The sequence below is a fragment of the Perna viridis genome, chromosome 2 (genome assembly GCF_037379345.1).
Source record: "Perna viridis isolate PV_CMFRI_1.1 ecotype Kerala chromosome 2, ASM3737934v1, whole genome shotgun sequence".
Classification (NCBI taxonomy): domain Eukaryota; kingdom Metazoa; phylum Mollusca; class Bivalvia; order Mytilida; family Mytilidae; genus Perna; species Perna viridis.
Genome location: NC_142446.1, coordinates 27,472,107 through 27,484,360, shown reverse-complemented (window position 1 = coordinate 27,484,360; position 12,254 = coordinate 27,472,107). Strand labels below are relative to the sequence as shown.

Sequence of the window (12,254 nt, the reverse complement as noted above, 5' to 3'; positions counted from 1 at the left end):
ACTTTCCTGAACTTTTTATGAGGGAAGGGAAAAAAAGGAGTTGTAATTTTCTCTTAGAGGTTTCACATATGTAACTTCCATTCATAATTAGAATTACTTCTGTCTCAATTGTTATTGCAAAAAATTAAGGGCTTTCAATTTTATTTATTTATTTATTTTTTTTGCATCTTTAATAACAATTTTTACTTGAAATGCATACAAATTGTTGTTACTATGTCTTCACTAAATTGTAAAGGGATACAATATTGCTTCAATGGATTCCTCTGGAACACACTTGTAAACACTCAAGAAACAACAGTTGTCAATGGATATTGATGAAAATTAATGCATGTGTAATCCATATGGATAATTGCATTATCAACCAAGTCACAGAGCCAAACTTTTGCACTGTTAGTGGATGTCTTGCTTAGTTTAACTCTATGTTACAGAACATATGTTAAGAATGAATCTTCAATAGTTAACAAAGAAACTGATAATATGATGGTGGTTGTATGTTTTATAGCAATTTGTTGAGATAAGACAGATGACTAACTCTGCAGCTAGCACCAGTATGTTAGATCAGTTATCAGCCAGTACTAGACAAGAAATGGAACAAGTCAAAAAGAAAAAGGCTCAGTTGGCAGCAAAGAGAAGAGAGAAAATCATGGCTAAAATGTCTAAGATGCAGAAAAACTTCATACAGGAAAATGCTGATATGTTTGAAGAAACTGATACTGAACTGACCAAGTCCTCATCAGATATGGATGTCAGGTACAGTCATCTTGAAAGTTAAAATCTTTGTCTTTGTAATTCATTTATAATTCAATATAATTTACATTATTGAAATTGAACTGTATATGTTATTTATTTCAGTGTATCAATAAGTAGTTTCCCTGTGGCTTTGGGTACAAACCAGACACCTGCAGGGTATGTAGGTGTACAGCATGTCACATGTATACTCTGTCAAGAAGAACAAGATGTCAGACATAATGCAAGAGCTACAGTCTTGGCTGGTTATATACAAAGGTAAATAGACCTATTTCTTATGTACACTTTTTTTGTTCATTTGTACTTGTTTGTGTTTGATAAGAGTATGTTAATAAGTCATGAGACTATTGTGTTGGATAAGAGCTTGTTGATAAGTCATGTGACTTTTGTGTTTAATAAGAGCATGCAAATAAGTTGTGGGACTTTTGAGTATGATAAAGAGCATGTTAATAAGTCATGGGACTTTTGTGTTTAATAAGAGCATGTAAATAAGTCATAGGACTTTTGTGTTTGGTAAGAGCATGTAAATAAGTCATGGGAATTTTGTGTTTGGTAAGAGCATGTAAATAAGTCATGGGACTTTTGTGTTTGGTAAGAGCATGTAAATTAGTCATGGGACTTTTTTGCTATTTTTGATTGGTTAGCAAGAGTTTGCTGTTTAAAGAACCATTTCCCTGTTCATATTGATTTAATTATGATTTTTGCATACAGCATGCTACTATGTATTAAATACTTAAAGCATCTTTTTTACTAAATTTAGTGTTTGGCTTTAATCTGTTTTACATGTCATACCTATTACTAACCAGAAAAAGTTTATTAGTGATTCAATATAAGTTACATGCAGTCTTCTGTGTGCCAATTGATCTTATGTATTTTTCATTTTGTAGATCTACAGTGCTTTCTCAGAATCGTAGTAAAGTTCTTATCAATGGGGAGAAACATGACCCTACACTAATGTCTTCAGATTTAAATACTGGTGTACATACTAGTTCATGTGGTCATGTCATGCATGCTGACTGTTGGCAAAGGTAGGCTTTTTCTTTTTAGCTCACTTGGCCATAGCTATTGCCTTCACTTGGCATCTGTTGTTGTTAACTATTCTTCAAACATGTTCTCCTCTGAAACTACTTAATTTATTTGGATGAAACTTGAGTGATGGTTCCTTAGAGTATCCTGCACAAAATGACTGTTTGGATTTTTGATCTGTTGAAAAACATGGCTGCCGTTATCAAAAAGAGAACATAGGGGTCAGACAACATTTTTTTTTTTGCACATATCTCCGAAACGGTTTAACCAAATTCTGACATGGGGTAAAAGTGTTCACCATGATGAGATCTATTGGTGGTCAAATTTGGGTGAAAATATGTTGACTCATGTTATAAGTTTTGTCCTTTTTGGATGTTTTTGCTGTTGTTACTTTAAAAATTCTCCTCAGAATCTACTGTACAGAATTTAATGAAAGTTGGTGTTACTGTTTTTAGGGTATCCTGCACAAAATAACTTTTTGGATTTTTGATTGGTGAAAAAACATGGCTACTGTTACTAAATATAGAACATGGAGTCAAAATACAGTTTTTTTTGCAAATAACTCAAAAACCGTTGAATTAAGGAAAATTCTGATGGAGATTAATATTGTTCACCATCAGAAGATGGACTTTTGCCAAAATTTTCAAAATGATTTGTTGCCTGTTGTAGGATTAATGGCCCCAGAAACAGATTTTTTGTCAACTCTCTGAAACTAATTGCAACAAAATTTAATTAAAGTTGGCATAATAAACTGATCATTTAAAATTTTCCATTGGTCAAAAAACATGGCCATTTTTACTGAAAATATAACATAGGAGGGGCCAAAATGCTTTTTTTGCTATTTTTCCCTCAACTATAGAAGAATAATGAAAATGAAAGCTTGTCATAAGATAAACATAATTTTCATAGTTAACTGGCAGTATTGAAATTATTTTATAAGGTGGCCATTTTCAAAATGGCTGCCATTTTGCTTCCACTTTCACCTATTGCTCCCTTTCCAATGATTTTTATACTTGCTTTGATTTCAATTATAATTGGTTTATATAGTTAACATGGTCTTCTGATATGAATGGTGATGATGAAAATGTTGGATAGTCATGGTTTAACTTTATTTTATGTTCTTGCTCAGCAAATGTATACTGGGCTAATGCCCCCTCAGACCCAGCGGAATAACATGGCATAGGGGTACCTCTGCCCAAATTTTTTCTAGAGGTTCAAAAACACTTTGAAGGTGTTTCCAACAATTAACAGTGCCTTAGGTACTCTTTTGAACTTAAGGCATTCATCAGTAGATGCTCTTTTTCAGCAATTTTTTGTCAAACATTGTATCAAAGCATGATACCTTTACTTACTTGGTTAATAGGGGATGGTTGCCAGATGAGCAATTCAGGCTCTTCGAGAGCCTCTTGTCCATGGTAAATATAGTATCAAGTAAAATATGATTGTATGTTCATTGTACCTACATGTAGGCAATTCAGCTGTTTACAATTAGACTTTCACTTAAAGTTGAGTTCAATAGGTTGAACAGCTTGTTTTATGGTGTAGGTCTTGAAGTTTGGTATATGTACCATAGCTTACTTTTAGTTACGTTTCTTTTAATATGATAAAACACCCAAAGACTGAACATTAGGTGAATTGTAACTCAATCATCCCTTTCTGAACCAAGTACTACATTTTTCTAAGGGCAATGGTTGATTCATTAGTAACAATTAACTGCTAGGTATATTATAGTCCTGCTATCCTGATCTATCACACATATTTTGTTAGTATAATTAATTATTAGTTTATGTTTTTTCCTTGCCAGTAGAGTTTAGGAATCTTACATTCTTTTTGATTTTCAGATATTTTGATGCCTTGTTGGCAAAGGAGAGAAGAGGCAGACCTTTTAGATTCCGCCCTAGTCTGAGTTACAATGTTGACTTGATGGAGTTCCTCTGTCCACTGTGTGAATGTCTTAGCAATACTGTGATACCAATTGTTCCTTCTCTTTCTAGTCTATGTAAAGAAAGGTAAGGTATATGTTATACATTAATACAAATCTGTTCACATTTCAGACAGGTTAATATTCTTAACTTACCGTATTAACTTATTATTTGATCTGGAACTTTTAGACAATCAGTGGAGATTCATTTCAGGCTCTGATAGGATGTATGTGGTTGCAATAAACAACCTTTGATATGGATTGGTCAAATTTATGTCATTTTCTCCTTCACAGATTACAAGACAATGTTTTCCATTGAAACAGTCAGATAACAATGTTTCATCTGCCCAGAAACAACTAGACAGATTTCATAATATTTTCCATTTGTATTTTTATCTACTATGCTTGTGGGTCTGGTTTGATTACTAACAAAATAGAATGATTTATTCTGCCCTTTTTTTTAGCTCACCTAGCCTGAAGGGCAAAGTATGCTATTGACATGTCTCTTTTGTTGTTGTAATTAACAATTTTTTCAAAACTCTTCTCTGAAACTGCTTGACCAATTAAAACCAAACTCAATTTGAATGTTCTGTAGTGTGTTCTGTACAGAACTGATTTGGGGATTTTTGATCAGCTGAAAAACGTGGCCACCTTTACTTAAAATAGAACATAGGGGTCAGGGAAGTTTTTTGTATATATCTACAAAATCGTTAGGTTAAGCCTAATTCTGACTGGTTAGAGTATCCAGTATGGTGAGATCTATCTGTAGTCAAATTTTCATGTAAATTTGTTTAGCCATATTGGAGTTATTTGCCCTTTTACTATATCTTTTTGCTGTTTTTTTTTATGATATTACTTTCAAAAATCTTCTCTGACACTTCTACACAAATTAGAATCAGACTTGATTTGGATGTTCCTTAGGGTGTTCTGCAAAGAACTGATGTGGAGATTTTTTATCCATTAAAAACATGGCTCTTGTTATAAAAATAGAACATAGGGGTCAAATAGAAGTTTTCCTTAAATATATCTCCAAAAGCATTATGTTTAGCAAAATTCTGATACAAGGTGTTCCGCATGATGAGATCTATCTGGTTAAATTTTCATTTTAAACAGTTTTGCCATGTTGGAGTTACTGCCCTTTTATGACATCTTTTTGCTTTTTTTAAAAATGTTTAAAATTTAGGAAGGTTTGGTATCATATGTTGATGTGCATGAAGGAATATAAATACTGTTGGCAGACTGTAAAGGAGGATAATCCAAATTAAAGATTTTACATGTTAAAACCTTGTTAGTGCAACTAATTCTAAACTGCTCAAGGGATTTTTATGAAATATTTTTGGAAGGTTGGGCATCATATATAGATGTGCATGAAGGAATATAATTACTGTTGGATGACTTCAAAGGTTGATAATCAAAATCAAGGGTTTTACTTGTTAAAACCTTAAAGTGTAACTGCTCCTTCTTCACTCAAGGGATTTTTTATGTAATATTGTAGAAAGGTTTTGCATCATATGGAGATATGCATGAAGGAACACAGTTACTTTCAGAGGACTCTAAAGGGAGATAATTCATATTAATGACATGATATGTTTAAACCTTGCAAGCACAACTCCTAAACCGCTCAAGGAATTATGATGTTATTTTAAAAGATGTTTGGGTATCATATGTTGATATGCTAGAAGGAATTTAATTATTGTAGGACAACTCCAAAGGGAGATAATTCCAAATTAAAGGTTGAACATTCAAGTTGATTTGAACCATGGGGTATTCTCCCTTTGTGAGCTTGCTCACAGTATTTCTAGTTCCTTTCAAAAAAATTTCTCAGAAACTACTGGACAGAATTCAATGAAAATTGATATGGTTGTTCCTTAGGTATGAGCATTAGGATTTTTTTTATCTAAGTAAAAATATGCCTGCTTTTACAAAAATAAAATGTTGTTAATCAAGCCAAATAAGTAATTCAGTCTCTTTATAGCCTTGAGTTTGAATCCTCAGACTAAAACACCCAACACAAGCTATCAATATATGGATATCATATTACTGCAATGGTTGATGCAATGGTTGACCCAAATTATGTTGTTGAAGTTTTATTGAAAACAAATGTTTTATCTCCTGCTCAGAAACTAGTTGACAGGTTTCAACCATACTTTCCTTAGGTCCCAATGAAATACAATGTCTGCAAAAAGTGATATATCAGACACTGACCATGGAGTATCGTATTTAATCCTATCAATATTTTTGTTATTTATATTTACCATCCTTGAGAATGAAAATATGAAAATGTGCAAAAATAGGTACAAATGATGTGTATAATTTACCATATATTTTAAGTAATGGTATTTATTCTGTTCATATATGTAAATTAGCTGTATTTTACAGTGATCCAAAAAGTATCTACATAAGTTTTAACGACTGGGTTGACGGGCTACAAAAGACTATACAGCATAGTGTAGAAAAGGCCAAGCAAACTGATGAACAAGGTATGAATTATAGCTTTGAATATTTCAAACATTTTTTTTAGAAATAGCTATTTTTTTAAATTGTTTCTGTTCTGAAATGATTGGTCCACTTTCAAAAAGAATGAAAATTAAATGTCCACTAAATTAAAACAGAATTTGAACTGTACTTAAAAATTTTGATGATCATTTCAAAAGCCATCACATATTGTAAGATACTACCCATAAAATAAGTGTGGTATCCGTACATGCTGTTGAAATATTTGGCCTTACACTATACTTAGAACCATGCGCACAGCTTGCTCACATTATTTCTCGTTTCAGTATGTTGGAATTTTCAGAATTAGAAAAACAGCTCAATAAGTCTATGCTATACATATGAAAATCATAAATAATATTGCTGATATTCAATCATATGTTATTTTAGAAGACTCCTTGTTGTTTAAACCCTGTCCATTACCCACAGTGACTAAGATGTTAGCAGAAAGTGTTGCTAGAAATTTCCAATTGCTTTGGGACTATGTTAGCGATGATGGAAGGTAAGTTTTTAAACCTATGAGTCTGCAGTTACTGGTGATGGATAAAAAAAGTTTGACATTTTATGTTTGAAACAGACAGTCATGTAATGAAGATAAATCATGAAAGGGACATAGAAATACCGGTGTCTGTCTGTCTGGTCACACTTGTGGATGCAACTCCTCGAAACTGCACGAAGAATTTTGTTCAAGCTTACTAGTATTGTTAGTCACCATTTGAAGTTGATCATATTGTACCACCATTTTGGTTTAACAAATCTGACTAGAGTTATGGGACTTGGTTGAATTTGTACATTCTACACTATGGGGACACTATGTGGATGCAACTCCTCAGAAACTGCTCAACAGATTTTGTACAAATTTTGTAGGATTGTTAGTCACCATATGTAGTTGATCTTATTTCACAGCAATTTTGATTCAACAAATTTTATAGAAGTTATGGGACTTTGTTGAATTTATACATATTACACTATAGGAACACTTTGTGGACGCAACTCCTCGGAAACTAACCGATTTTGTTCAAAATTTGTAGGATAGATAGTCACTATATGTAGTTGATTTTATTACCCCACAATTTTGTTTCAACAAATTTTAAAGGAGTTATGGGGCTTTTGCCCTTCAGTTTTTTTTCTGCTGTGGCTACATGTAGCATCTTGTTTTTATTTCCTTGCCTAAAGAAGCCAACACATTAAGACTGCTGTTAAACTGCATGTGTATGTAAGGATATAGATCTGTCCAGTAAATATTCATCAGTTTTTAAATTCTTCATTTCAGTGAGTTGAAAAGTATGGTGCTGCAGTATAATAGTTTGTATCATGTGTGCTGCTTTTTCTACTCTCTGTTACATGGGCTTTTCTTGTGCTGTGGATACAAAGTTCTCTTTTCAATCATCAGAGTTGGGTTGATATACATTAAACTGTAGGTAGCATTCTAGACTTGTTTTTTGTTATTTACCTGTTCCAAGAATATTATTAATTTATATGGGTATTTATTTTATTTCAGTAGTCAGTTCTCGGATAGTATGAAGGACATGATTAAGAAGTTTTCCTCAGACTCCTATTCAGTAAGTTATCATATCATATAATCAGAAACCAGAAAAAATTTCAAACTTACATTTGAAAAATCTAACAACAACAGATAACATTGAAATTTGTAGGTTTATTGTCTTAACTATATCATCATCTTTTGTGGCCTTTAAATCATTTTACAGTGTACAAAATCTATTTGTTATTATATCAGGGTCTAAATTTAGGGATCTGTCAAGTTTTGATATGGTAATCATACATTTTTCAGGGTTCAAGATGTGAAGCTGTGACATTTGTTTTGAACTGGCACATCTAGACACTTTGTGTTGGTCATACTCATCAAAATCCTGTTTTGTTTATTGTCCTTTATTAAGAAGATGGGGTATTGTACATATATTTACTTTATTTATTGGTAGTTTGGTTTAGCAGTAGAACCTGATGAAAGCAATCCAAGAGTACCTCTCATGGCATGGAATACATGTGCCTTTACTATTCAGGCTATTGGTAAGTTTTGCGCAAGTAATGAAAAGATTTAGTCCATTAATGGTTGATCTTATTACTTTATTAACTTATTGATTAGTAGATTTCACTTTATCAATGTGACACCAGTGTTAAAGCAGGAAGTAAAATTAACTTTGTAATTTATTGTTATTCGTTTAGAGCAAATGCTAAGACATGAACAGAAACCATTGTTTGGATCATTGTCAACTCGTCAGTCAGATTGTCTAGCTGCACTGGTACGATTTGCTGCTGTTTGTGGTCAGGTGATCAACTCTGATCTTGTCAAAAAACACTGTCTTAAAGTACTGTCTTGTAAGTAATAATGATAATCTGAAGTGCTTATAATGATAGTACATGTATTAATGTTGTCAATCTATGTTTACATGTTGATTGATTGAAAAATCTGTATTATTTCTTAGTTACAAAAATGTATTACCATATCCAAATATAAAAATAGGAGATGTGGTATGATTGCCAATGAGACAGTCGTTCACCAAATACCAAGTAACAAATAATTAAACTTCTACAGGTCACCCTATGGTCTTCAATCAGGGGCAAAACCCATACCATTTATATAAAAAGCCCCCAAAACAAATGAAGTGAAACTAATAATAAACACAAAAAAAATTTCAGCACTGCTTCTGTTTTCCAAAAAAAATGTGGTCATGTAATGGTATCATGATGTTGTTTGAAGTCTGGACAATAGCTTGAGTTTAGGTGAATTGATCTTGTTGGATATGTATTTTAAGGTTCCATACCACAATAGAAAGGATGGGTTTGATTTTAAAGGTTGTGACTTGAATTGTTTATGAATTAGGGCCAAAAAGAAGTAAAAAACAAAATTCTCTATGAAATTCTTCTACAAGCTTTCATACCACAAAATGAAGGCTTTTCTGTGTAACAATGTACATGTCACATTGAAAGTCATTAATGTACCCCATCTATTAGTCTGTTCCCAGTTCTTATCTACAACTCCTCTTGAACCACTGAATGGAATTTGATGAAACTTTTTTAGGACCATTTTCTTAACAATTTTGAAATATTTATGCAGACTTGTACAGCCTAATACCCGTCATGATTTATTTGATAATTTACTGTATATATATCTTATTTCAGTTTTGATGTTGGATACAACACAGAGCTCAGATAATTTGTGTATTATGGATGTAGATTTCTTCCATTACTTGACACTGCTGACAATGACTTTGCCTTCATTACATGTGGAAGGTCAAAGGTCACCACTATCCATTATTCCAACAGGAGGAATAAATAACCACCATGCCTTTGAGCTTGTGTTGACTGCTCATTTAGTTCAGATTATGATAGTTTGTGATATTTCTACACAAGGTAACTATCATAGAGAGCTATAGGGACTAGATTAGAGATGGAATAAATGTATGTGCGTTAGGTCTCCTGTACCAAATGTCCATGTGAGCTTATGCCATCACTTGGCATCTGTCTGTCTTTCAAACTGTTTTGTCTCGTATCTTGAAATAGTAACTCAAAGAAACTGCTAACAGGTAGATTCTACAGAACTGTAAGTGCATCGATTTTATCAAGAAAGTCTTTCAACAATGAATTTTAGGAGTTTTAGTTCTCTTTCTGTAAAAATTAACGATCATTGATCATTGCACAATTTGGTTAATAATTCTAAAAAATAACAGATCATGAGAAATTATCAATAGATTTACTGTGGAGGATTTTAGCAAAATTATTCCACTTCATGCATTTGTTACTGGTGTTATATTCTTGTTGGGACCACATGTTAGGCCCAGATGGGGGATTCAGACCTCCCTGAGGCTAATGTAGATATAGTGATTGTTTGTGATATATATTAGATAAATATACAGGCTGACAACCTGCATGTTACTTTATTTGGTTTAGCTTTGATATAAAGGTTTTTTTTTAATTGAAAACTAAATTGTCTTGATGTTACTGACATGATGGTATATTACACACTTCTTATTTGCTTTATTATACCCCCATTGAAAAGCAGGAGGTATATAGTGATCATGGTGTCTATCCATTCTTCCCTTCATCTGTCCCCTGCTTTAATCCACAACTCCTCTGAAACCTCCAAAATGAATTTAATGAAACTTTCACAGATTCTTTATTACACAATGCCACAGTGCACCTTCTATTTTGTTTTTCCATCCGAACCATTTTTGGAGTTTCCTGCTGCAAAATATGGACTTTGTAATTTGTCAGCCAAGGAGGACCCTCTTCTAATCTGCAACTCCTCTGAAACCTCACAATAGAATTTGATGAAACTTTCTTGGATACTTTATTACATGATGCCATTGTGCACCTATTGTTTTGTTTTCCCATCTGAATTACTTTTTGGGTTATGGACTTTATCATTTGTAGGCCATGGGGGTACCTTATACTAATCCGCAACTCCTCTGAAACTGCTGTATGGAATTCAATGAATTTTTTACAGATTCTTTATTACATGATGCTATTGTGCACCTTTTATTTTATTTTTCCATCTGAAAGAATTACGGTAATTACTTATGGGGTATGGAGGGAAGTGGAGGTATCACCTAGTGAGCTTTGCTCAGTTTTTCTAGTTAAATTATGGTTGAAACATTCTGTTGAGTGCATAATAAACTAGAAGTAAAGTAATTTGAAAGAACTATATATGATTATGTTTACCTCACCGTGGTGGAGAGATATATTGTTTTTGTCCTGTATATCCATCTGTCACACTTCTACAACTCCTGGGAAACTACTGCACCAGACATGATAAGGATTTGTGTATATTACTTTGGATTAATGATCCACTTAATTTTGTGGGAGTAATACCCCTTTGAACTTTAAAACAGGGGGTAGTTGAAACTTTTGTAGACAAAAACAAACTTCAATTGAGATATGGCCATATTCTCTCTCTGTCATATCCCCTCTTTTCATGTTCCTTGTATACTTCATGATTTTCAGTTCTGGATGTTCTCTCCTGATATGATGTAACATTAATTTTGCATACCAGTACTGTAATTACCTTTTATGTCTGTCCTATCTACAGATGGAAGTTTAGGTAGTTGCTTATGCAATTCTTTCTTCAAGTGATCTGTAATGTTTTAGGTGCAATGGAAATAGAATCAGATGCTGATTCCAAGAAACTCTTTGAAATTTATACAAGTGTCAGACAGATGGCTGGGTAAGTTGATACAAAGAACAAATTTATAGTGCATTCACATTCCAACTACAGACGGCTGTGTAAAGTGATACATAGAACATATTTATAGTGCATTCACATTCAAACTTTCCACTTTAAATACTTTATTTGAAACTGTTTAGTTTTAGTTAATAGCTTAGTTAATCTGGGTACACATGATCTTTACGATATGAGCTGTTGAAAGGAGATGTCATTTCATGTTTATAATATAAAAAGTGGTTTGAAGCTTCACATCAATGTTGTGTTTACACATTTTTGTTTTGTTTTTTGTATTGTTTAATTATTTATTTAAGATGAAAATTCATTTGAGATGTAAACTTCAAAGAGTTACTTTGATAATTGTTATAGATTACAGACTCCAAGTAATCTTCAGCCATGGCAAGTGACACAGATGATTCATGAAGGTTGTCTCCCTTTCCTTCGATGTGCTGCATTATTATTTCACTATATAACTGATGTTCCTGCCCCTGGTGTTCTACAAGGTAATTAATAGTTTTAAGAGTTATTGTCAGTTTTACTGTCAGCATTAGACTTTTTAGCAGAAAGTACATAATCTACAATCATCTCAGGGTAATGCTGCTTCACTTACTGGGATATTTTGAATTCTTTAAAAAAAGTATATTTTATATAAAAAATTATAAACTCAGATGTCAAAATATATGCATGTTATAGTTTTATAAAGTGATGTTGACATAGTTTGCTGTTGTTTTCTGATTTCAGTTTGACACAATAAATTTTGATTCCCATTCTTCTATAAAGAACTACCGGTATATGGAATATTTGGCTACAGTTTGCATCAGTTTGAAAATATTTTGACAGGTTCATAATTTTGTACTATAAGCTGACTGCAATAACCCTTCATCTTTT

At 32.7% G+C, this 12,254-nt stretch overlaps 1 protein-coding gene across 4 annotated transcripts in view; it reads left to right on the top strand.

Annotated features, from left to right (window-relative positions):
- Nucleotides 1-12,254, top strand: part of LOC148624299 (E3 ubiquitin-protein ligase UBR2-like) — a 52,743-nt gene that overhangs the window by 34,403 nt on the left and 6,086 nt on the right. For all 4 annotated transcript variants that reach the window (XM_088566968.1, XM_088566967.1, XM_088566970.1 and 1 more), the window contains 12 exons: nucleotides 503-750; nucleotides 853-1,005; nucleotides 1,635-1,775; nucleotides 3,615-3,782; nucleotides 6,074-6,174; nucleotides 6,578-6,689; nucleotides 7,689-7,749; nucleotides 8,128-8,215; nucleotides 8,372-8,524; nucleotides 9,329-9,559; nucleotides 11,294-11,369; nucleotides 11,736-11,869. In XM_088566968.1, the coding sequence (XP_088423094.1) occupies nucleotides 503-750; nucleotides 853-1,005; nucleotides 1,635-1,775; nucleotides 3,615-3,782; nucleotides 6,074-6,174; nucleotides 6,578-6,689; nucleotides 7,689-7,749; nucleotides 8,128-8,215; nucleotides 8,372-8,524; nucleotides 9,329-9,559; nucleotides 11,294-11,369; nucleotides 11,736-11,869 (1,666 nt within the window). The remainder of the gene's footprint in view (nucleotides 1-502; nucleotides 751-852; nucleotides 1,006-1,634; nucleotides 1,776-3,614; nucleotides 3,783-6,073; nucleotides 6,175-6,577; nucleotides 6,690-7,688; nucleotides 7,750-8,127; nucleotides 8,216-8,371; nucleotides 8,525-9,328; nucleotides 9,560-11,293; nucleotides 11,370-11,735; nucleotides 11,870-12,254) is intronic.